General features: G+C 39.7%; 3 protein-coding genes across 3 annotated transcripts in view; 2 read left to right on the forward strand and 1 right to left on the reverse strand.

The window, feature by feature from the left end:
- Positions 1-520: 520 nt before the first annotated feature.
- Positions 521-6884, reverse strand: LOC145463389 (uncharacterized). Its single transcript, XM_081447139.1, has 7 exons — positions 6846-6884; positions 5312-5518; positions 4538-4670; positions 3784-3975; positions 2975-3124; positions 2191-2364; positions 521-1520 (listed from the first exon to the last, which is right to left on the reverse strand). The coding sequence occupies exons 2-7, from the start codon at positions 5504-5506 to the stop codon at positions 1351-1353; spliced, it is 1014 nt and encodes a 337-aa protein (XP_081303265.1). The 5' UTR covers positions 5507-5518; positions 6846-6884; the 3' UTR covers positions 521-1350.
- Positions 6885-8775: 1891 nt separating this feature from the next.
- Positions 8776-12222, forward strand: LOC145462635 (kelch-like protein diablo). The gene is made up of 2 exons (XM_081446209.1): positions 8776-11439; positions 11890-12222. Exon 1 carries the CDS (start codon positions 9755-9757, stop codon positions 11423-11425), a length of 1671 nt encoding a protein of 556 aa, XP_081302335.1. The 5' UTR covers positions 8776-9754; the 3' UTR covers positions 11426-11439; positions 11890-12222.
- A 683-nt stretch (positions 12223-12905) lies between these two features.
- LOC145462632 (putative 3',5'-cyclic phosphodiesterase pde-5) overlaps positions 12906-25369 on the forward strand; it is a 36440-nt gene continuing 23976 nt past the window's right edge. The window contains exons 1-5 of the mRNA XM_081446207.1: positions 12906-15140; positions 15466-15651; positions 15773-15804; positions 17885-17996; positions 25285-25334. Coding sequence (XP_081302333.1) covers positions 14873-15140; positions 15466-15651; positions 15773-15804; positions 17885-17996; positions 25285-25334 — 648 coding nt within the window. The 5' untranslated portion in view covers positions 12906-14872. The remainder of the gene's footprint in view (positions 15141-15465; positions 15652-15772; positions 15805-17884; positions 17997-25284; positions 25335-25369) is intronic.

Raw genomic sequence — 25369 nt, forward strand, 5'->3', positions numbered from 1 at the left:
TAGAACATGCACGTAGCCCCTGATTTTGAGTTTGGGCTTGGAGTTGATGTGAAAATCGTTATGAAGTGTCCTCAGTTAACCAAACATGCATTTATTCCCTTAGTTTGAACCTTAGCTTTGTGGTGCCTCGTGATATAATCACACCGTTAAATCTTTCACCCCGAACTCCACATACATAATTCATTCCACAAACCCCTGAATCAAATGATTCCCGGATAGGTGTGCGAACCAGCCATTCCACTTTACATAAACAAGCTGATTTCTTTGGTGCGTGGCTCTGGTCTGAAATGTGCGATTGTATACTAGCATTCAACACATGCCTACAAAAATTTAATCAAGTTTGTGTTGATCACTATTAGTAATCTTGTGACTTACCATTGGTTGACGTCAAATGGATTCATTCATGATGTTGCGTAAGGGCTAAGGAAAAGGCCAATGAAATTATAAAGTGCCCTCTTAGAAGTTAAAGGGTTGAACGAGAGACATCCTGCATACAACACTTCAAAATGGGGGTGGCTGTTTTTTGGTGGGGCTCTCACGTTCTTCCGCCGACAGATGAACTAGCTGCATACTGGACGTGGGGTCAAATTTCAGAAGCGGAAGTATATGAAACGGAAGTCACGGTATAAGGTGATGTAAATAGGTGAGATATTTTGTCATGTCTGTCACCTTAACTCACTCAGGTTCAATACAACAATAGCTGAAAATACTCGAAGTCAGATGATAGGAGTTTTCATCAATCAGTGGAAAAGCCGCTCTTGAAACAGCTTCGTTCCCAGGGCTTTTTTTCTGCCCCTCCCAATTTCTTAGAGAAAAGCCCTGGTAACGAGGTTGGCCTTCAAGTATACGTAGTTGACACAAGGTCTTATGCAAGCAGCCATACTGCCCTACGTTCCCCTACGTTTTAATTTTAAACGTTGTTAAAACACCCAAGAATAACCAACCCGTGTTTCGATCTCGAGCAGAGTAGAACTAAAAACAAGAAAATCACAATCTTCATTAATGATCTAGCGTGTTACTTAATTCTCGGAGTTTCAACTTGAAGCTGCAGGAGCGTCTTCTAATTTTGAGCTCTGCCCTGGATTTGATATGAAGGGGTTATCACATGTCTTCAGTTCCCAAACAGGCGTTTCTTCCCTTAGTTTGAAGCTATAAGTTATATTAACACACAGTTTGGTTTCTTTCATTTAAGTCTATCAGGGTCTAGCACTGACAGTTCCTTCAAATATAATACTTTTCGTGGACTGGTGTATTTTACTGTTACACAAAGAAATGGTGAGAATTAGAAGAAAGGACAACGAACCCAGTTTGTTAGTTATTATGCCAGGTTAACCTTATTTCCCCTTAAAATCACGCATTGTTGACAAGCCGGACAAGATCGTTGTAATCTAAGACCATCTGTTCAGCGGCTTTTCGCATAGCGCGTGCAACAGCGTCTTCTGGGTTGGGTTCCTCTTGCTGCATGGTGTCTTTAACAGTCTGGCTTACTGACTCCGCCAAGCGTCGCACGATGGGACGTGCTGTTAATAAAAATAAACAAAGACGCTGGTTAAAGTTTGATGCGGCCTAAATGTAACATAAACTGGAGTTAATCCAGCCTCTCCTTGCATGCGGCGCCTGCACCAGTCAAAACCGAAGTGTCCTTCTTCGCAGCAAACAAAAGCAAAGACAACGCTGAAGTTACTTTGGCCTCTTCTAATACAAAACTTGGGAATTTCGAGTTTAATTTGACGCGGAACAACATGTTTTGCTCAAAATAACAAAACTATTTTCCTAGCTGGTGACACTCGACAAACTACGAGTGAGTTGTCGGACGCGGGCGACCCATTTTTGGCGCCAAATTAGAGGATTGGAGACACAAAATGCTTCATATTTTTCACTTTTTACAGTCTATGGATATGGGTTGGCTTTGGAATTGTAAATGCCGTCTCTGGTGAGAAAAGTTTCCCGAGTGTTATGCCTTTCCTGTTCCTGTTAACATACATGGACGTCAGGACAGTACAGTTTCCCCCGCCCTCTGAATCCTGATTGGTCAATTCAAACTTCAGGGGCGCCAGCTGCATGCAAGGTGTAGAGTTAGCAACGTCGTTCCCAGGCTCTCTCTACTCTGCCTCCATTGGTCGTCGAGGGAGGCAGAGGAAAGAGAGTCTGGGAACGAGTTTGTAGAGTAGTAAGAACACTCATTCTTACCATCGGCATTTGGATTTGTTTTCTCAATAACGTAGAGAGCGATAAAGAGGTCATTCACTTTCATGATGGCATCGTTGACAGACTTCACTGCTAAACTGTCGTAAAAATCCACGATTCCTCTGGCTGCCTGGTCAGCAAGTTCAGCAATCTGAGTTTTCCTGTCACCAAAAAATCCTGAAAATACAAGAAAACGTTTCGGACACAAAACGTCTGTGTATTTGTGTTTATAGTACAGAGTGTTTTCCTTGTTTTCCCACGTGATGAGTGTCACCAAAATACGGCGATCAGGGCGGAGCTAAGCAACTACTGGACGGCGACATTGAGAACAACGTCGATTGATTACTGATGAAATTATATTTAACTTACGAATCTTACAATCAGTCATTAGGTTTGTCTGTTACTGTCTCAAAACCGAATATGTAAGGCAGCCTTTGGTCAAAAAATAAATTTAAAAAATTGGCCATCGTGGCTCATCTTCTCCAGGTTTCAAAGAACTCTGTAATTTCACATTGTTGTTTTGCATTATTTTTTGGAAGATTTATAACGCACGTGCAAAGCGATTGTTCTGCCGCTGGGTTCGTCAAAGCCTTTGTTTAGCGACGTTCCTGTTGCCGTCGCCGTTGTGGTTTGCTTAAAAGTTCCTAAAAATTGGAACCAAAGTAGTTACTGTAGTCATGATCACAACAAACGCAGCGAACCAACTGCACATCTCAGAGAAAAAAACAACAAAACAGTCTTTTTAAATTTACAGTGAATATTTATTGTGTGTATTTTATAAACGTACCAACTCGAACTCTGTCCTGCAGGAGAGTCTTCGTCTTGATTTCCATGTTGTTCACCATGTCGTTAAATCCACTCAAGGCAGTCAGCACCGCTTTTGTCATAGCCGCCTTCAACTCGATAGAAGCATTTACCATCGCTTGGCCTACAGCTTCTAGTTCACGGGACAAAAATGATGAAGTTGAAGACTTTGGTTTGTACTTTGATTTACAGTACCTAAATGAACTCACTGTATATTAATATAACTTACTGGCTCATGGCAGACAAGGTTTAAGAGCTCAGATGGCTCTTTCCGCAATACACTAGCAGAATGTATATTTTTTAAATTGAATCACCGTCATAGGTATCACAGTTGAATTTATTACGGGGAAACTGCCTTTTCAAACATCCAAATGACGGCAGTTTTTCCTACCCTTTTCTGTACTACAACTCGAGAAAAACCCTACCCTTTCATATACCTCCAGAGTGAAAAACGACCCCTTTTGGGAAAAACCTACCCATCTAGTTTATTATGGGGAGAACTCCCTTATCCTCGGGAAATAGGCCACTTTCGACATATCAATATTCTATCATGGCTCCGAAGCTTTCATACCCGGCGAGCAGAGTCTCCTTCGATCTGAGGCTTTTAGGACAAACTTCTATATTTGGTGGTTTTTTTTTTCTTTGTATCCAAGTCTCTTTTGGGAATTGAGGGACAAAAGAAACTTAATTGGCAATGTTGTCCTGAAAGCCACCGAGCCATGTTAGAATATTAATATATCGAACGGGGCGTATTAAGAGCCGATTAAGACCAATTAAAGATCTGTTGCTTACCGTCCGTTGATCTCTCGGCCATCATCTTGCCTAAAATATCTCTTGTTGCTTCATTGATGTCATCATGAGAAGAGTGCAATGCGATGATTATGTTAACGAGGGCATCTCGAACCTCCTTACTCCCTTCCTTGACTGTTAAAACTGCAGAAGACGCGGCTTTCTTTACGAGGGCATGAAAGTTGGAGAGGTCATCTGTAAAAAAATGTAGAATTATTGAGAAGGACATCGATTGCCAACTGAAGGCAGATTTAGAGGGCCAGAGTCAACTGAAGAGATAACCTTGTCATACTTTCGGGGAAGGGAGTGCGGGCACCTCCTTGGAGTTTTAGGCGAGGTGTTCATCTACGTTAGACGCGATATTTGGCAATGCAAATTATAAATCCATCTAGGCTCAAGAGGTCTTTGATAGCGTTTTTTAAATCTATTTTTTTTTTTCAAAGAGAATTTCTTGTCCTTCCGTGACCCCACTCCCCCCTCCTCGGTCCTTCAAGTTTGCAGATTTTAAGATTTTTCCCATCATTGCAAGATATGACATAGAATAAACATGAGATCTATTTAGAGATCACAACTTATTTCAGACTAGAATGTTTATACACAACCTATAACAACTCAAAAATTAAATACAGTAAGGAAAAAAGAGAAAGCATATCGTAGATCAAAGATTCAAAGATCAAAAATTATCGATGAAGGCTGTGTAATTTTTTTTTTTTTTTTTTGCGTCTTCAGAACGTATTTTTTAGCCTTGTAATTATACCTGGAACTTCCCGTTTCTGCAAAGATCTTCTCTTCCCCTTTAAATACTGTGGCAATTTCATTTTCAGATGGTGTGTACTCGAACGAAGAATGTTTGTGGCTTCTTCGATGGCTTCTTTTGCACTTTTGCTTATCTTGAGACGAAACAAAGCGAGAAACAAAGTCAGTTAAAATAACACTGATGATAAATAGCAGAGCAAAGATAACAGAGGAAACTTTTAACACTTGCTTAATCAACTGGTATAAACAGATGTCTGCGGACTTACAAAAATTTCGATGTGTCCAATTTGCTGAACCAAAACACAGTGACAGGTTACTGTAGTTCCAGCAACTAGAAAACTAACATTTTAAAGGCAATACTACTCTTTCATGAGGGCCGGTTTAGCTGCATCCTTGACGCTGCTCGATGATTGGTTGTCGCACGGTTGTGCGCGCAAGTAACGACCAATAAGAGACACTACACGGATCTCTCAAGCGCTGCGTCATCAGAATGGAATTTCGTGGGCATCTTGAGCGCTTGAAGAAATTCTAACCGCAAAGAGCTAAAAGGTGTTCGTTTATTGAGGCCTTCTTGTCAGTGGAGGGGAATTTTAAAGAGGGGTAGATGACAGATAAAACAACTCTCGGTAAGGGTTGACAGTTTTATCCTACAGGAATTGTACGGTAAGCTCGATTTCTGCCGCTCTTTCGAGTCCGGTCAGTAGCGCGGGCTCCTTTCCCGAAGAGCGGCTAATAATCGAACCTCAAAGCAAGGCTGAACTCTTCGAGTTTATACCTTAGCGTCAATATCCAAGACAGCACGGCGAACGCAGGATGCCGCCGACCGAATCCTCTCACAGATTGCAGGATCAACAGATACAGCTTGCAACTGTTCTTCACAGCTTTGTGATCTGCGCATGACTGTCGATGCAACTTGCACCAGGCTTCCAGCGGTAAGAACGAGAAGGAACCAGTACGGGAAGTCAGACATGACCGGTTTGTTCTAACACACAAAACAACTCCATTAAATTGTGAATAGTTTTTCAAGCCCTTTATTGACGTAGGAGGTGTATAAACAGTCTAACCAACTGATTTGGAAATACTGCCCTTTTCAAAGCAATGCACGATAGGTAAATTTAAGTATTAAATTATGCTGGGATTACTGTAGTTAAACTGTTGTGTTGATTCCTATCATGGTTCGACACACGGACGTTTTTTCTAGGTCGGGCACGATCTAAATAGCGTCGATTGACTATCTGCAAGTGACTCAGGCAAACTGCTGTTCGGAGCCACCTGTCGCGACCGCCTAGGCTTGACATTTTGGGTGGTCGCTTACGGGAGGTTCGACCATAAGTCAAATTTTTCTCGCATTTTGATTAGTCCTTAATTACGATCTATTGAAGGTTAGGGGCATGGACGTTATTTAAAACATTCTTCAGTTTGTTTCTCTATTGAATAAAACAAATAGATTCCATGTTGCCGTGCACTTATTCAGTAATCGATCACAGACATCAAAATGTGGTAAGAACATCAGTGACACTCTAGGCTATATATCGCTTAATGTGCCACAATTTGTATGGGTTATTGACCAAGCTTGTTCGGTTAAGATGGCTGGATATTGGCCAAGTTCTTTTTTTGCGTGCTTATGGACCGAGACGGAGTCGAGGTCCATGAACTCGCAAAAACAGAACGAGGCCAATATCCAGCCATCTTGACCGAACAAGCTTGGTCAATAAAGGATTTATTATATGGCTTTCGGGGAAATTTTTCTTGCGGGACACGGCGGGTAGTCCCGAGCGGGCAAGATAGCTCCATCTTGCCCACTCGGGTAGCCAATCACAGCGCAGGATTTGATTCATCTTGCCCGCTCACGGAGCTAGCCATATAATAATGGTTCTTACTACATTTTGATGTCAGCTGCGATCTATTACTGAACACACGCACGACATTACGGAATCTTTCTGTTAAATAACAGCTTAAAAACAACAACCATTTTTACAGTGATACTTTTAAGTCATAACAAGCTAGGTTTCAACATAATGAATGAATTTAATATTATTTGCCATGATCACCACTTATCAGATTTGTATTGATCGGAAACTGAGCTGTTCTTAGAAGACTATAATCAGGCGGCTGTGACGCGGGAAATGTTTTTTTGCCAGCTGTAGTGAAAATAACTGATTTGCAACTCAGCTGAACTTCAAAGCTCAACTGGGTCGATTTTCAATGAATGTGTGGAGGTATTGCCTTCACCTAAACTGTTCTTATAAAAAATAAATTTCATTTCATAAATCAGTATGAAAATCTCTCAAAAAAAAGTACCTATTTACCTGAGATTTCCGAAGATTTTCGCTAGACAGGTTTTTTCGTCGTGCTTCGAACTAAGCTTGAACTGATTCTGAAGTTCGTTTGTCAAAACGAAAATCAACTGCGCATGTAGTTACCCTGTTATAACAGCTAAACAAATAATAAGAAATTCAATAATCACAGCTGAGCAAGCAAATTAAAACATATTCCGTCATTCTACACTGTTAATTAAGATTCTTTATTGTTTTGTTTTGTTTGTTTGCTTCCACTGAGTTGATTATTTGACAAGTCAGGTTAGCCGGCTCCAGTCAAACAACTTTCCTCTGGTGAAGCTCGGGAAATCACCCCAAGCCACTCCCATATTTTCCCTTGTGTCGTTCTTCGCGCCTGGAACAAGCTAAAATCGGGTTTGAGTTGACTCCACACTGAGTACAGACACAACTCTGGCCAAAACACCTTCTTGATCATTTTGTTATTGGACTCATGCGCAAATTGTAACTACATTTTTTATGTATATAAATTCATAAATCATGTATGTCTTTTGTTTGGTTTTCGAGCGTCACGCATAAAATTTTGCTCCCCGTCACGTGTCAAGCTAAACCCTCCAGATCAGTGTAAGAATCGAACTCCAAAATCCAAGGATTCGTGTTGCAATGAGAGTTAAAGACTTGCCTGTATTGCAAGTTACTCAACTCATAACAAAACAATGTATGAAACCAAAAAGGTGTGCGGTGGTTAGCACTTCTTAGCCTGCCTTAAACAAAATGTAAGCTTATGTAGGCATCAGTTAAGTTGCGACGAGTCCGGTTATAAATTTTGAGCAGTATTTTGACCAGACGGAAATCCATCAAATCTTTATTCGGATAATTCTTTATTCCACGGTCCAGTTACAACCAAGATTTGATGATGACACAGTTTGTCACTGGGAAACGACTGCCTGTCGAGAGATCGAAGAACTGCATTATCTTGACGGAAAACGATCGCAATTAAGGTAATTCCTCTGAAATAAAAGTGACAATAGATTTTTGTTCAAACTTTGTCCACTGAATATTTGTCATATGATAACTTCAATTTTGAAATAAAAAAGGGGGGTGCCCATGCTCATTAAGGAGCAGTGAGGCATTGAAAATGCCCCATTTTGGCATTATTTTAAGCTTATTATAAGAACACATTCCCAGTAATTGTAAAATCTCTGTGAGCCCAGACTCAGAAGAAAACGCATTAAACTACAGTCAATACATTGTGTCGGACACAAATAAACATTTAAAGTTTGATTCAGACAGAAAGCTAAATCCTTGATTACAAATTTGAACCAAATTTCTTGACGTGGTTACTGACTGAAAAATAGAAAAGACCACAGTGTATCTGCTATTTTTCTCATTTATTCAATTTTCAGCAATAGAAATTAGATCAGTCTTTCCTCAGGCGAAGCTTATGATTAGTTGATTACAATGACTGGAAAAAAAATTGGGGTGCCCGTGCTCGTTGGTGAGCTAGAGCCATTTTTCAAATGAAAGAGCTCAATATCAAGACAAATCCGTCATGTTTTCAATATGCGCGTGCACGAGCGCGCGCTAATGACGCCATAAATTATGCGCAGTAAGGATGCGCAATTCAAATGTGAGGGATGACCTTAAGGCTTTTCTTCGCATCTGACAGTTATGGCGTACGATCCCCGCCAAAATTCATTGTTTGAATTTTAACTTAATCATTTAAATTTTCAACTTCAACGATTGAATTTCAGAGCTCCATTTAAAGTTTTACACTCTTCTTTTAGATTTCACATCATTGGAAGACGTTTTTTCACTTATCTTTCCGTTTTTTGAACTCAACGTTTGTATTTGACATTCCTCGCTGTACATTTTCAACTCGCCTCGTCAAAATTAGTCTAACCATTCATTTTCGACTCGACGCCGGGAATTATACTGAACACTGAAGTAATCGTCATACGCTGCTACTTTTTATTAGTATTGATACCTGAACCAGTACTCTACATTTGACTGATATGCGAACTTTGTATTCGATACTAGCTCGATGCATTTTGCCACTCACCGCGTCATATTGCAAACTCCACATCGGAAATTTTCAACTCGACTTTTGAATTTGTGTCTACGCTTCAGTGATCATTGGTTGAGAGTGGGAGGGGAGGGGAGGGGAGGGGAGGAGATAGACCTCTTCCCCAGGCTCTTTCGGCTTTCGGCTCCTTTCGTACTGTTTTCGCGGCTAATTGACCGCTAGCTTTCTTGTTGTGCTCTTTCAGCACATGTAAGCCAATATTCCGGGTATTTGTACAGTTCAGTGAAGCGATGGATCCATTGAACACGACAAAAGAGAGACTCCTTCGAGTTGCGGGAGAACTCCTTTCTCAAGCTGATCAAAGTACGTAAACGCATCTTATTTGTTGTACCTAAAGAAAGATAAGTGAAAAAACGTCTTCCAATGACGTGAAATCTAAAGAAGAGTGTAAAATTTTAAATGGAGCTGTGAAATTCAATCGTTGAAGTTCAAAATTTAAATGATCGAGTTAAAATTCAAACAATGAATTTTGGCGGGGATCGTACGCCATAGACAGTTCCTTCCACGTGGTTTTATCGTCTCGGGATGACAAGTCAACCCATCAGTCACCTGTCTCAAACTCGTTCCCAGAGCCCATGACGGTAAAGACCCTGGGAACGAGGATGAACGCAAGGCAGCGCAGGCAGGGAGTCAAGTGAGGGGAGGGGACGAAGTATTTTATTCGATTTCCCCTTCTTTACATACCCTCCGTCATTTTAACATTATTATTGAAGTGCTTCAAAATTGAAGCTAGTATATTTTGAAAAGAGGGGAAAAAAATTAAATAGAGAGAAATAGTTAAAATCAGGTTAAAATAATAACTTGGAGACTCCAGTGGTTCGAAGTCTTCCCAAGAGGGGTCTGGTTAGTAGTTACGATGTTCACCCGGCACCCACACGTGAACCGAAAGTTGATCGCAAACATGGCCGCAGCCAAGAAGTTCGAGAAACCTCTTTTGGAAAGGTCTTTCTCAAACGATATCGATAAATCACACGTGACAGATTCGAAACATGGATTCCATCTGCTCAAAGGTCTTTTGGCCATGTACAAAGATGGCAGATACTCCGATGTCACCCTGAAGATCGGCGAAAAACGGAAGGTGCAAGCCCATCGTGTCGTGTTGGCCTCATTCAGCCCTTACTTTGAAGCCCTTCTTGGAACCAACTGGGAAGACGGAAAGAAAGACGAGATAGAGATCCTTTGTTTGGACGAAAGCGCTGTTGGGGATTTGATTGAGTTCGCATATTCGGGAAATATTGATATCAGCAAAGACAATGTGCAGACTTTGCTCGAAGCAGCCAATTATTTGGGTGTAGAGTTTGTCAAGAATTCTTGCGGGGACTTCTTGAAACGCGCTATCGATGACAAAACCTGCCTGGGCATTTGGCAGCTTGCAGATGTGTTTGCGCTGGAAGAGCTGAGGAAAGAAGCTAAAATGCATGGCCTACGACATTTTGCAGATGTCTGCAAGAAAGAGGAGTTCTTGAGTCTTCCGTTCAATTTTCTGACCGAGCTCCTGGCAGAAGAAGAGATCTGTGTGGTCATCGATGGCTTGATCCCGTGTTTAGAAGTAAGGGAAAAGATCGTGCTTCAAGCGGTGTTCCAGTACATCGAGCATGATGTCGAAAATCGAAAAGATTATCTTCCAAAAGTGTTGCCCTTGGTTAGACTCCCAACTCTGTCAGAGTCATATCTCAAGGAAGTCTTATCACGCAAGCTTCTCTCAGACACCTGTGAAGAAATAGTGGTAAAAGCCCAGAAACTGAAAGATGATCCCCCTGAGAAAGGTTCAACAGATGAAAAGTGGGCCACTCCAAGGGAATTTGCCAGAAAGGTTGTCACCTGGGGACACTCCTTTGCTAATGGAGGGCAGGTGAATCCTGAAACAGGACATCACACTGACAAGGAGACAGTTGAAGATTTAGACAATGAAGTTTACATCAAGGGAATGGAACTGTGGATTCGAAGGTGGGATGGTCGACCTGTGCTTGGTGGCCTCAAGATTGTTTACAATGGTGACAAAGTGGAGAAGTTTGGAGGTGACTCTGCTCAGTCTGAACACCATGAATTTCATTTGGAGGAAAATGAGAGGATTGTTAAAGTTGAAATTAGATCTGGCTGGATGATTGATAGCCTGACATTTTACTCCAACAAATGTGATACTGATGGCAGTCCAAAAAGCTATGGCCCTTATGGAGGCGTTGGTGGGTCTTCCAGTTCAGAGACTCCATTAGGATCATTTGGTTATCTAGCGGGTGTGGCTGCTGCAATCGTCCACTCACAAGGTGAAGAAGGAATCACCAGACTTCAGTTTGCTTGGAGAACGTATGTTCTTCCCGGTGATCCAGAGCCATTGCAAAATAGATGCAAAGTTAATGACGTTTTCTACGATGATGATAGCGAAGATGATGATTACGATGATTACGAGGATTATGATGAGGATGATGATTATGACGATTACGATGATTATGATGACTATGATGATTTTGATGATATTTTTGACCAGGAACTTGGAGTGCAGCCTTACATGTTTGAGCCACTTGCCTAAGTCGGCAGATTATGGTAAGCAAAGCATGTCAATTTGGCACAAAAATGTTCATGGATATTTCTCAGAAGACATGAATTGTTCCAGAAAGTGGTCAGACCTCTAAGAAAACTGTAATCCTGATGGAACAGTTACGTCAGACAAGAAATACTTGGGTATATTTTTGTAGCTAAATGGAGGCAGTTGTAATTTGTGACTTTACTTGCAATACCCTTCCCCCACTGTCACTTTTCCTCATGGCACCCCGCTCTATCTTAAGTGGCCCTATTTTAAGCAAGACCCTTCCCTCACCCTAATTTCTCATCACCCCTCCCCCCGCCTCCCCTTCGCACCTTGCTACTTTCTGGATCTGCCACTTTAGTCACACACCTGCACTCTGCATTAAGATCTCTATATTGATATGAAAGGTTTTCAAATAATTTATTATGAATGTATGTGTAGTTATAATTTTGGTTTGTTTATTTCAGGGCCTGTTTTCATGCTGGAAGGACTTTTTCCAAGAAACATTCTCTGGTTTGGCTGGAAATCTGACTTACATGTAAATTTTCTTCAAATGATAGTTTTGTGTCTTGTTATAGGTGTCACTAAGTCCTGCTTATAAAAGCCTCAGTGAGAAAACCTATGTATAGTTTAATGCAGACTAAGTTACCACTCTGCTGATAGATCAGAGTTCTATTGTATCTTGTTACATTTTTTTAAGATACATTGTTTGATGTTAGTATACCCAAACAAATCTTGAAGGTTGTATCTCACAGTTTGTAAGACTCATGTATATGCATTAAAAGTAGTTTTCAATTAGAGCCCTTCAGAACTCACTAATGTTGTTGCCTCCCCATCCCCAGGCCTAAAAAAGACTTGATTTTTAATTTGCCCTTCAGACCAGAAGCTCTCAAATTTGGCTTGCCCTGGGCAAGTCATAGTTTACTTTAATTGCTAAATGTACGATTAAGATGTCAGATTACTTGCTCTACCACCTCCTTGGTATCAGAAACTTCAGTGAGTAAATGTTCTTTCCTTGATTTGACAACCACCTATAGTACCAGAAAATAGCTAGTTAACGAGACACACCTGCTATCTAGTGGACACTACTCCAAATGCACTTCCCTAATTTTAAGGCTAACCTGATGCCTTCCTAATTGGCATGGATTCTGATTTTTGTCACTTGCCAGTACTGGATTACTTAGCTAGTTTTCACTTCATAATTAAATGTAGATGGACATTTTCTAGATGGGCAAGGTTTATATATCATATATATATTTTTAGATCTGAATTTTTGATTGGAGCAAGTAAGGTGAAGGGGAGGGTACTTCCTTATATGAGCTATAGGTATGTGCTGCCCCAAAGGGTATGAATTTTTAACCATTTTGGTCATTAAAAAGGTATCAATTTTGCCCATTTTGGTCTCAAATAGGGTATGGTTTTTGCACATAAGTCTTTAATTCGGTATGGTTTTTAGAAGAACGTACTTTTTCATCGTTATCCATAGACCATCAACAAAAGCCCTTCATAGTGCCTTTAACACTGATCTGACAGGTCTTAAATAGGGTATCAAATTTTTGGACAAGTCATAAATAGGATAAGGAAAATCATAGCCTCTGTAGCAGACATTTAACGTGGGAGGGGGGGAGGCAAAGCATGGATAGAAGGAGAGGGACTGGTGCTTTTTGCCTCCTTAGCCCTTCCCCGTTTATGCCTGCAATGCAGGCAAGGAAAATTGGAGATTTTGATCTTAAATAGGGTAAGGGTTTCAGGAGGCAGGCTGTGGACTGCGCACCCCCACCCAATTTTTCTGGGAGTAATCCTCCCTTAACATGCGCGTTGCATTGGTTGCCCTTGATTAACCTCCATTCTCAAGGTAAACCCACTTTGAATCACACAACTAGAAGATGTCGGAGAATCCTCTATGTAGAGCTGCTGCTGAACACCTTTCACTGTGTCCTGTGAAAAGTCTGAAGAGGCAGAACAGATCGCTCTGGCTGAGTACGATGAAAAAGAATTGTACTAGTCGTGTGTTGTCTTCAAGGGTGATAAATAACCGACCAGCCTTAAATTGCCATCTTTGTGTTTGTTTTAGTTACCATACTTGACGTTTTTTTTTTTTTTTTTTACGCTTTCGACATTGCTGATGTCTGATATGAACGTGGTATGTCAGGGAGGCGGGGTCGAACTTATTGAGCCGTCACGAAAGTAAGAAGTATCACACGCATTGCACGCAAATACGGTGAACCTGCGTAGGGCCAGGTGGGTGGTGGAATTTCGCGCGCGAAGTCGACTGTACGCAAGAGAGCTCGCGCGCGTGCTAAGACGAAACCGCAAGAAAAATCGCGCGCAAAATCTCGCCAGTACGCAGTGACCACGCGTGCAGGCTATTTGTATCGTAAAAAAAGTCATTTGCTTAGTTCTTATCTCAAATCCGCTGCGTGTGTCATGAGTATTTTGTACCTTTTTTGCCAACATTTTTTTTGTAATTTGGTCAACGTTTTGAAACTTCATCATGGGTAGCCCGCTAAAGCAGCAGTACTTTCACCTTCATATTTTATTTCTTCATTGTAGATTTTTTTTTTTTGGTACTTGATGTTAATATGCCTATGGGCTTAATGGCTGCCTACAGGAAAGTTATAAATGTATAAGTAAATGCTATCTTGTTTTGGTTTCGCGTGAACGGGAGGCTTTCCTTACATCTCATCCATTTCAGTTTGTAAATATTTCATATACCAAGACTTTGCACACCAAAAGGAAAATAACAGACGGCAGATGGAATTCGATCAAAATATCTCTTTTTTTTATATTGATATCAAGTTCAGTTTCCGGCCCTTGATGAGGCTATATATTAAGCGAATTTTTTTCCGGCTCAAATAAAAGAGTGGAATTAAAGGGGATTACAGTGTTTGATCCAGGTATTGCTGTCTGGGTGAGAAACTGGAAAGGGAAGCGAACTATACCTCCGCGAGCTAAGCCGGGAATTTTTTTAAAAAAAATTTTACATTAGCCTGCGTTATTCGGGCGAAAATTCCATTAGAGGATGAGGATCCAAAACTTGTGTGTTTAAAAGCTCTAAAAATATATACACTTGTTTTGTCTAGCTTTATCTCTGTCTCCTTTCAATTTACTGCAAACGATGCTGTGAGCGGAAATTTATGGCGAATAAATTTTTATTCTTTTCGACCACCCAAACACTTCTTTTGTCTCTTAGCACGTTCTAGCGGCTCGCTTCGCTTTTGATAAGTTTTTATAAAAAAGACGTTGATGCGATAAGTGAGCAAAACTACAATTGAAGTAGCATCATTGTTTTGGCGCTTTTGACAGATGACCAGAATGAGTCACGTGACCATCTGCAGACGGCAGGTGTTTCTCACTTAGCGATGGAAGATAAACATCGTTTTGTGGTGCGCTCGCCGAAATTCTACGTTAAAAAGTTGGCATGAAAGGAAACCCGTGGCAAAAATCCTGATGTCAAGTCCTTCACGCCAGGTTGGGAATCGTCGGCTTCCACCTTTACCGAGCAGTTCGCGCCACAGTCCAAGTTATCAGCGTGTTTCGAGCGGACATGGCTCATCGCCGGTCTCGGCGAAGGCAGCGAAAGGGCATACTAGCAACCGACCTTCAAACAACCACGGAACGGGAAGTCACATTACCCACATCGATCTGACCGCAAACTTTGGCGATGGACCGTTCCGACCAGCTTTGGTCCAAGGAAAAGCGATTGCGAACGGGCAAGGTAGGTTGACCCGTAACGCAGTTTTAAGATGACCTTTATAGCTCCAATTTTCACTGTAAAGTGTTCTGTTTGACGTGATGTGATGCAGAGATCGTTTGGTTATGTATCATAAAACTCAGTAGAAATACAATACTGTATACTTTTGGACTACGTTGTGGCTTAAAAAAGGCGCTCTTATTACATTGTAATGAGGTTTTTTTTTTTCAGAGATAAATTGCATTTTCACGATTATACCTTTTAGTACGAAGCGTGGCGCACTTGCGCCTTTCGTGATTTTTGCAAAAAAAGATGCGAACAGACCATATTATTGCTTGTCCTGTTTCAGAGATGGATGAGGAGGCAGTGAGAAATTTTCTTCGAGCAAATCCCGTGTTTCTGGAGGATTATGTTATGAAACATGTCGATCAAGACCGTTTAGAGCGCTGGCTTATCAGGAAAACACGAAAATTAAAGAATAAAGGCGGCAAGAAACCTGCGAATTCCCTTGGTCATGAAAATAATAAACAAAGTGGTAAGTAAGAAACCAGCAGCGTGTTTCCGTTTGCCCTGTTGTTTAATCGAAGTGGTCAGTTAAATACAATTAATTCTTATTAGTTTCTTGTTGAGAACGATTTTCTTTTTCAAAATTTCAGATCCTCACCGACCGTCTCTGTCGAAGTGGAAGGTAAGCTTATGTTCCCTAATCCCAGGATAGTTCTGACGTTTTTGACATGAAAATATCCTTGTACTGTTTTACAAGACAATCTCGAAATCAAATGCCGGCATTTGTGTTTGCTTTACTCGAAAATTGACATTATCTTTTATTTATTTACTTTTTTGCGAATGTTGTGTTTTGCCAAAGCAGTTTTCGAAACGACTAGATTTCAATTTAATTTCTTATTTCCCAAACAACGTTTTCCTCTCCAGTAACAAATTAAGGGGATAAAGGTTTCAATAATTATGAACGTTAATCCAAGAAACAACAGTCATGTATACTGGTTGGACTAAGTTTTGAACATTTAATAAGCTTATACTACGGTTTGTCAAAGAAGCCATCGGTGCCTATTTCATAAATTATGGAATTTGTAAGTCGTGATCGACACATGGGGATTCTCGTGAAATTACGGAACCGGCTAATTTTCATTTTAGCGTTCAGGAAATTATTAATAATTTATGCCCCGAAAGTAAAAGGTTCGAATCTTTTGACGTCTGTTCCATTAATTTTTAAGAAGTTTTTTGGCAATCAGAGGGCTTTTGCCCGAGACCCTATAGGCCTTTCAATCCATATAAAGATTTAATATTCCATGTCAGTCCAATCAGACACAAGTAGATAATTTCCACATGTGTCCGTGGACTGAGAATAAATCCCCTGGGAAAGATTAAATTTAATACGCAAATTATACTAAATTATGCAACATTTTGTGGGAAATCCTTCAATTGACATCTTCTGTAAACTGAGCTTTACCGCGCCTTTCAATAACATGTGGACTCTAAAATTCAAAGCTCAACCGACAAATGCGTTTTTCACTACCATCAATCAAATGTTCGGTGGTGCCTCCCAGCTTTCGACTATGTTGTCTGAACTGTGCTCAATGATTTGATTTGATTACCATGTGCTCCACAGTAGTTGGAAGCTGGGAGAAGCCGCCGAACATTTGATTGGCGGTAAGGAAAAACACATTTGTCGGTTGAGCTTTGAATTTTAGAGTGCGCATGTTATTGAAAGGCGTAGTAATTGTTCTCCACAAATTGTAGTCTGTAATTATTGATGGAAATGCATAAGAAAGTAAAATACAGTTGGAACATATTGCAAAATAGAATTTTCTTGGGAAATATAACTTCTATTACCATTTCATTTAATTGACCGAGTCAAACTGAATGTGAGATTTTCAACGGCAAATTTTCCACAAGAGTCATCTGCTTGCTTCAAATTATGTCAAAAATAGCATAATCAATTGGTCTTAATCATTATTGCTTGCACTTGTGTCAAGCCAAAAAGCCGTCCTGGACAGGAACAGGGTCTATTGATAGCTCTTTCTGATTGTGTGTTACAAGCAACCATTTGATTTGTTCTGGTGAATCTCTGACATGGCTTGTCCAAGAGAAATGCACAGTTTTAGTTACTAACAAATACTACAGTAAATATGATTGACACAAAATTTGCAAAGGAAGAAAATTTATTGATTAATAAAAAATGGACGGTTCTTGACTAGTAAGAGAAACTTTAAAGTGCTACTATGATCAAATTTTAACATACTGACAAAATTCATTGTTTTGCCGAGCATGCATGCTTTAATGTTTCTGTCTGAAAAAATGAAGGACATGACACTCATCTCAAGTCAAACTTCACCTGTTTCTTTCTTCCTGTGTTTTTGTAAATTATATAAATTTTTATTATTCATACATTTTTTGTTTTTGAGTAACCACTTTCTTTGTAATGGTTGTCCAGAGAACTCTTAAATGTTTCCTCTCTACTTTGTGATATGGCTCGGTTAATTGGGAGGAGACTTTGCAGCAGTATTGTGTGGCATCTTTTGGCAAATTGAGCCATTAAAATTAACAATGTCTCAAAGTGTTGGGGGATTAGCTGTGATGAACTATTGATACACTGTACTGTACATGTGACATCTTATCCAGGAGTTATGCTCCTAGGTTTGCATTCTGTTGACTCATTGAAATAACTTAACTGAAGTGCCTCACCAAGGATATTGCATTTCCTGAGAACTTTTACTAATTTACTGATTCTGTTACATTTCTGTTGACAGTTTTGTGTACACAGTGACAAGAAAAAAATGCTGGAGGAGTTGACAAATGACATTCATCAGTCTCCCAACAAGCAGAAGGTGTTAATGGAATTGGCTAACTGCATTGCATCAGGTGAAGATATATTGCTGATTTCTGTGATTGTGTGGTTAACCCTTGTATTCTTTGACACCAGGATTCAGACTGCTGTATGTTTATTTCCTTTCACTTATCACAGAAGGTGACTAATGGTCGAAAAATCGTTTATTATTTCTAAGAGGAGTCATCAAGAATAACACATGTTTCCAAGTGTTTTAAATAAGATTTAAAGTGCAGGTAGCATCTATGCCAAACTCTCCTGGTCTACTGTACAGGTCACCATGTATCCCAAATGTGAAGGAAAGCTTATTTTGACTTATTTTTGGCATTTTTGGGGGAAATGTTTGTAATACAGTACCGCTCAAAAGTAAGTTACCACCGTGTCGCGAGACGCGTCTCATTTCTCGCGAGACTTGTCTCGAGAGAAATGAGATGAGTCTCGTCTCGTTTCTCTCGAGTGCACTGGAAGTACCAATGCTGTGCATTCGTTGGTATTCGAAACCTGTTTTGTTAATAAGATGTCTGTATCGTATCGTATCGTATCGATTAGCGCGGTAGACACGATTTTCATTCTCATCAGCAATGCACGTGTACCATGTGTTTATTATAAATTCTCAAGCGTCCAGTATTGTTTCATATACATCGGCCAAACCTTTTTTTATTCCAGCCAGACTTGCTTAACGTTTAGTTTTTGTAAATACATGCACGATAAAAGTTGAAGGTATGTGAATCGTCGGCAAGTTAGTCACTCGTGTTTACAAATATGTTTTACAGTTGTATTAATTCTCTTGTTTGTATAGATATTAAAAAAAAAGTTTGTTCGTAACCCTAAACGTGATTCATACAGTTGATAATCAAAATGTAGTGTTCATGAAACAACATGTGGAGTTTTGTCACCCGATCTACGTGTTGGAAGTTAAAGCAGCGATCGCGATCACTAAGTCAGCACAGCAGCGCCCCCTATGTTTTGCCAACTATCGCTCCCAACTGATTTGTCGGGAAACTCGACGAACTTTTTATCCAAAGATTGCGAACGTACGAAACGATGCTAAGTGTTCCGTCAAATAATTTAATATTCAAACTTGCGAACACACCTTTTGCACATAAGCCTCGAACTTTTTATTCAAAAGTTGCGAGCACGCCACGCTTTGATCATACTTCACTTCACTTTACAGTCGAATAACTAATTTATTCAAACTTGTGAATGCTCGTTTTGCACATGAAATCCAACTTGACTAACTTTTTATTCATACTTGTGTACGCTTGAGAACACACGCTTTGTAAACATAAGGAATCTCGACTACCTTTTGAACACACACTTTAATAACTGAGCCTCGACCAACTTTTTATCCATATTTGTGTTCACACGCTTTTTGCCACATCAAACCTCTAACATTTTATTCAAACTTGTGAACACATGCGACACCACACTTTGATCATGAAACTTCAACTAACATTTTATTCAAACTTGTGAACATGCGACACCACGCTTTGATCATGAAACCTCGATTACCATTTTATTCAAACTTGTGAACATGCTAAACCACGCTTTGAACATGAAACCTTGATTACCATTTTATTCATACTCGTGAACATGCTAAACCACGCTTTGATCATGAAACCTCAACTAACTTTTTATTCATACTCGTAAAAATGCTAAACCACGCTTTGATCATGAAACCTCGACTAACTTTTATTCATACTCGTAAACATGCTAAACCATGCTTTGATCATGAAACCTCGACTAACTTTTTATTTATACTCGTAAAAATGCTAAACCACATTTTGATCATGAAACCTCGACTAACTTTTTATTCATACTCGTAAACATGCTAATAGTTATGTGCAAATGTGGTAATAAAAGTGCGTTTCAGTGTTCAGAAGTTGGATCATGTATCTTATGGCAAGCCTAGACCACTGTATCGACCGATATATAAAATGTTTATTCACATACCGCTCGAGATCTTCGTTGTCGAGCAACAAAAATTCTATCTGTTAAAGAGAGTGTATTGTGCCATTGGAAAAAAACGATTTATATCAAATAGAACCGGCGATGTTTTTGCCGCGACGCTTTGCAAAACAAACTTCATTTGCGTATTAAATCGACTGCCGCTAGACAGAACTTTCCCTTGCAAAAACATTGAGTTCACTGTAAACGTCGCATCACATAAACATTATTAGAAACTCCTGTCTTCAAAGATATAGTATTTTGCTGTATGAATAAACGATTTATGCCAAATAGAACTGGAAATATATTTTTAGTGTTTGCCTTGACGTTTCGGAGAACAATAAAAGTTCATTATGTTGTCGACTTGTTGACGTGTGCCGCTAGACAAAACTCGTGCTGTCAGAAAAATTTAAAACTACATGTAATGTAAACGGCGCATCTAAGCAACCTTGATAAAAACTCCTGTCTTCAAAGATATCGTATTTCAGCATTTGAATGAACGATTTATGCCAAATAGAACCGGAGATATCATTTTTTCAACAATTTCTGTGACGCTTTCATGACTCCCATTCACAATTGACTCGCTGGCGCATGCCGAAAGCCGGAACGTTTTTCTCCTACGCAAAATTAAATGTTTGTTTGAGTTAGCGGTTATTGCAGAGCGAGTAAATGTAGGTAACTGAATCATTCAGAGTGAGCAAGATTCGCAAAATCAACTCTTTGCCCCCGTGATCGCACGAATTGAAATGCATGTAACTCTACTTGTAGTTACGTTCGATGTTCGATATGAATCGAGCAAACGATCGATGCATATTTTATGTTGGACGGTCCCATCGATTTGACAATGAACTGCAGAGCGGCAATCGTTACCCGTAACCGGTTTCTTACGCGTAATATACACCATACTAAACGCTTCAGTGATTCTCGAGAGAAACGAGATGCAGCTCGCGAGAAACGAGAAACGTCTCGAGAGAAACGAGACTCGTCTCACGAGAAACGAGACGAGAGGTGGTTACTTACTTTTGAGCGGTTCTGTAGTTGACACATTTTTGTGGCTCAATCGGCAGAGGTCTACTTTTAATGACGTTCTCTTAGGGTGAAGAAGTTACATGTAGGGAGAATCCCAGATTTAAACTTTGTCATTTTGGCATCCCCTGAGGTGACCACTCTGGTCATCACCTGCAAGACAGTGGTAAGAGAGGTTCATAAGAACTTCATCTTGAGGAGAGCCCTGGCCACCTTTTAATAACTGGAAACATTGATAGCTGGCCATTCACAAGAGAATTGCCACCAGGGCTCAGGCAGGTGCTGGATCTTGTTGAAAGCACTGCTTTTTTACTTGGGCTTCCGTAGGAAAGCCCGAGTCATAAAATGAAAGCATTTTGGTCACCAAAAGGGGGTCATGGTCCCAGGTGTTCCATGCGTAGACCATGGAAACTGGGGAGGAGAAACGCGACATTGCTCGCTCTTCGTGACAGAAATCGGTGTTTTACGCAGAAAGCTTTTTGCAAGAATCACGCCTTATATGTTCATCTCACATACAAAGATGTCGATCGTTTTCAGAAAGGGTTGGTCCATGAATTATATTGCTTGAAAGCCAGCCAGGTAAGCAAAGTTCACACTCAAAACGTTCTTGTGAGATAACAACTGAGCTGATTGCAGTATGAGTTCAATCTATGAAAACACTGGCAAAAAATAGGCAGGTAATGTGGCTACTGCTGTTATTATTTAGAACATTGCAGTAAAACAAATCATATTGCAATAAAACGAGCTAAATACGAAAACCTTTTTGGACTCGTAGCTCATTAAAAACATGTGACTTGTTTCGTTCACCGCACAAAATATGTCGATCTCCAAAGTTGTGAAGATAAGACTTTCGGTAACTTGAATTAAATATCTCACCTCCAAGTCAGTTGGCTTTCTAGTATGGTGCAGGGAAAAAAATAACATGAATTTGGAGGCACATTGTGTGGGAGAATTGAACCTTTGATTGTGCGGGAAACTGCGCGGGATTATTGACGAACCAATGTTCTTGCCAAGTTCTAAGGAAAATCTGCATTGACAATAGTTTAGCCAGTTATTTCACTAGTAGTTCAAATATATTTAGCAGTCTTACCAATCACCAATTCTTTTAGAAAACTGTGTCTGACTGCAAAAGAAAATCATGTTGTGTGACATGAACTAGACGAGCATGAAACCAACATACATAACAAAATAGAATGCCGCATCTTCCCTTATAAATGAGAGTCCTTTTTAAAAATACTCCCGCCTTGATTCAATAAAAATATGTAGCTTGAATATTTCTTCATAAACTGTGTTAAGAGTCGCAAATTCTTGGAGGTTGTCGGCAAAATACACAACTTGAAAGTTTATGCAAATTATGTGCAATGCAATTTGAGCCTAATCACAGGAGTGTTTCATGAAGGAGTTTATCATGATTTGTTTTGGCTCTCTTGAAAGGGATTATTTGCTCTCCAAAGAAGATATGACTCTTGAAAAAGGTTTAAGATGGTAAAATGGCAAAGATGTTCAGCTACACAATTTACTAGGATCGCCACGACCAGTAAACAAACTTTGTACAATTTCTGCTAGCATGTACAAAGTAATCACCATAAGTTGTAAAAAGACCTCGAAAATTCTTTGCAAACAACTTCTTCATCAATGTGTAGACAGCTGTGCTTCATTCTTGAACCAAAATGGTTTAAACTTACAACTTGCGATAGGATGAGGAGGATACTCAATGAAGCAACTTGAATAGTAAATATCTAAGCGGAACTCTTGCGCTAAAATATCCTGATTCTTTAGTTTGCTTTTATTGTGTCCAATACACGTTTTCGTAAAGTATGATTTGATATTGTGGTATGACGCCCGAGTAAACGCTCTTAGAGCATCTAGTTTAGCTATACACTGAGATATTGGACAGTGACTGGTGATGATAAATAAAGTGGCACTGACTGGTGTTAGAAATTAGGCAGTGAATCAGTTATGGGCTGTAGACTCTGCCATACATACCTGTATGCTCAGCAGTTTAGTTAGCTGTAAAGTTAGTCTTTGTTATTGAGCGGTTTTCAACTGAGTGTCATAAAACCAAAACCAATTGAAAGTAACCACTCTGGGAAGAGCCAATCACCAGTGCTGGAAATAATTTTTCTTCTTTAACAGGACATGTGTCCTTTCAAATCTTCATTTTGGTTGGACATCTTATCAATTTGACTGGACATTAATTTGCATAAGTAATTAAGTAATTAACATAATAAAATTTATTAGCATACTGTAAAGATTTTCAATACAAATCGTTTAAAACTGCCTTTAAATTTCATCTATTTATCATTTATGATGATTATATGACTTAATCTACAAGATGACTGCACCGATCTTTACTGGTTATCTCCTGATTATTATATGTTCTTCAAGCAAACCTAGTTTTCTATTGAAGGCTATCACTAGGAGTGTGCAACTACTCCAATTATTCCTATCTCGGCCTTAAGACCCATCTATTTTAAGTTTGAATTTACCGCAAATTCAGACCCCTTCAGGGACCAATCACAATCAAGGACTTTATAATTTCACCGGAAGATTAGGTCGAAATGTCCATCTGAGGCTGCCATTTTTCTCCTTAGCGATTTGTGCTCATAATCATTGACTGGAACTGACCTTTTTCATGGGAAAAGAGGCCTGAAAATAGACTGGTTTGTAAAAATACTGTGTCATGGGTTTAGTATGGGAGTTGCAGGCTCCTAGTGATGGGCTCCTGACCAAAGTTGACTCTAGGGTACATACATGAAGGGCTAACAGCATATCGCAATGCATGTAATGCATAATAGGGTGATTTCTGAAGAGTACTTTATTTGGCAAGTACGGGAAAGATGAACACTTCTGCTTTATGATATTGTAGGAGCCCATAATGGGCTCCAGGATATGGCTCAAACTGTCATAGTCAAGGGCCCAAAATTAAAAAAACTTCTTGAGTAGCCATTTGGCGACTAAGTAGGAATTTCGTTTAGAAAAGAACTCAATGCATAAAAGCCGTAAAGAAAAAAATTCCAAGACTTTTTTGGCTGCTAATTTTGTATACATAGCTGAAGTAATGTCTGACAGATTCATGCATTCCAAGAGACACAATAGGTAGGTGTACATGATGTACTCAATGCTCAAGGGTTTGCGATGCATTATAGGGCTATTTCAAACATGATCAGGCATTTGCGACCCATTTGCAAATTTTTCCGATGTGAGGGAATCCTTTACAGCAAAGCAAAAGGATAGATTGCCTTCTTTACTTATATTGATCAATGTAATAGAAGCAAAGATCTTTGACTATGTATTCCTGGAAGGACATAATGTCTGAGAAAATAACCATTATTGATTGTCAACACAGAGAAACGTAGCTGCCATTATAGTAGCCTGTGAACGCAGACGTATTTTCGGCTGTCGACTAAACCAGAATTTTTGGTCACCAAAGATGAAATTTCAGCCGCATTGGCGACCATACCGGTTGCAATTTCGAGCCTTTCAACAATGTATCTAACTAAATTTTATGGATGGACAATACATGCAACTTGGTGTTAGTGAAATGTTCGGACATCATGTCTGATCATAATGTGAAATTGGCTGGACATATTTAAAATTTGGTCGGACAATGTCTGATGACGGACTGTTATTTCCAGCCCTGAATCACAGAAGAACACAGACAATCTAGTGTTTAGCCAATCAAGACTCAATGTAATTACTTGCTCAATAGTACCTGATGCAAAGTGCAGGAAAATTAGTGAGAACGAGTTATATCTGGTTTTGGTTTCACTTCTGATTGGATGAAAAAGTGGCACAAGATTTTTAAGCCAATCAGGTACAGGTACAAGTAGCATAGTTAATGCAAAACCAATTGATTTTCAAATGACAAATGAAAACTGCTCAGTATGACAGTCAATTGATTTAGATTGGCCTGTATATGGGAGCAGGCATAGGGGCAGGTATGGTGCAGTGGTGAGAGTGCCCACCTCCCAATGTGGCCTGGGTTCAATTCTTGCTCTGTGCCATATGTGGTTGAGTTTGTTGTTGGTGCTCGTGTTGCTCTGAGGGTTTTTCACCAGGTTCTGCGGTTTTCCTCACTCCACTCTAACCAGCATCTCCAAATTCCAATTCTACCCAGATATAGAAAACCAGCTTGAAAACCAGCTTAGGCTGATGTGGCTTCCCCTCTAAATAGTGTAATTTATTTTATTTTAGTTTTTAAGCCAGCCTATAGAAAACATATAATAGGACTAATTAACCTACACAAAAATTACATTTTTGTACTGCATACATGTATATGTACAGCTCTATAGATCTTTATTTTGTGCCATAATTTTATCTTCTGTTCTTTTTTTTTGTCATCATCAGCATGCCATGCAGACTCCTTCACATTATACTTGGTTGATGCAACAGGAAAGGTAAACATTTAGAATTATTACTAATTTATTATAAA

The sequence above is a fragment of the Orbicella franksi genome, chromosome 12 (genome assembly GCF_964199315.1).
Source record: "Orbicella franksi chromosome 12, jaOrbFran1.1, whole genome shotgun sequence".
In the NCBI taxonomy this organism is placed as follows: Eukaryota; Metazoa; Cnidaria; class Anthozoa; order Scleractinia; family Merulinidae; genus Orbicella; species Orbicella franksi.

Coding starts and splice junctions, on each gene's coding strand:
- LOC145463389 (XM_081447139.1), bottom strand. CDS start 5,506: ATGTCTGACTTCCCGTACTGGTTCCTTCTCGTTCTTACCGCTGGAAGC. Junction 4,671..5,311: donor TCTTGGATATTGACGCTAAG/GTATAAACTCGA, acceptor TTTCGTCTCAAG/ATAAGCAAAAGTGCAAAAGA. Junction 3,976..4,537: donor GCAGAAACGGGAAGTTCCAG/GTATAATTACAA, acceptor ATTTTTTTACAG/ATGACCTCTCCAACTTTCAT.
- LOC145462635 (XM_081446209.1), top strand. CDS start 9,755: ATGTTCACCCGGCACCCACACGTGAACCGAAAGTTGATCGCAAACATG.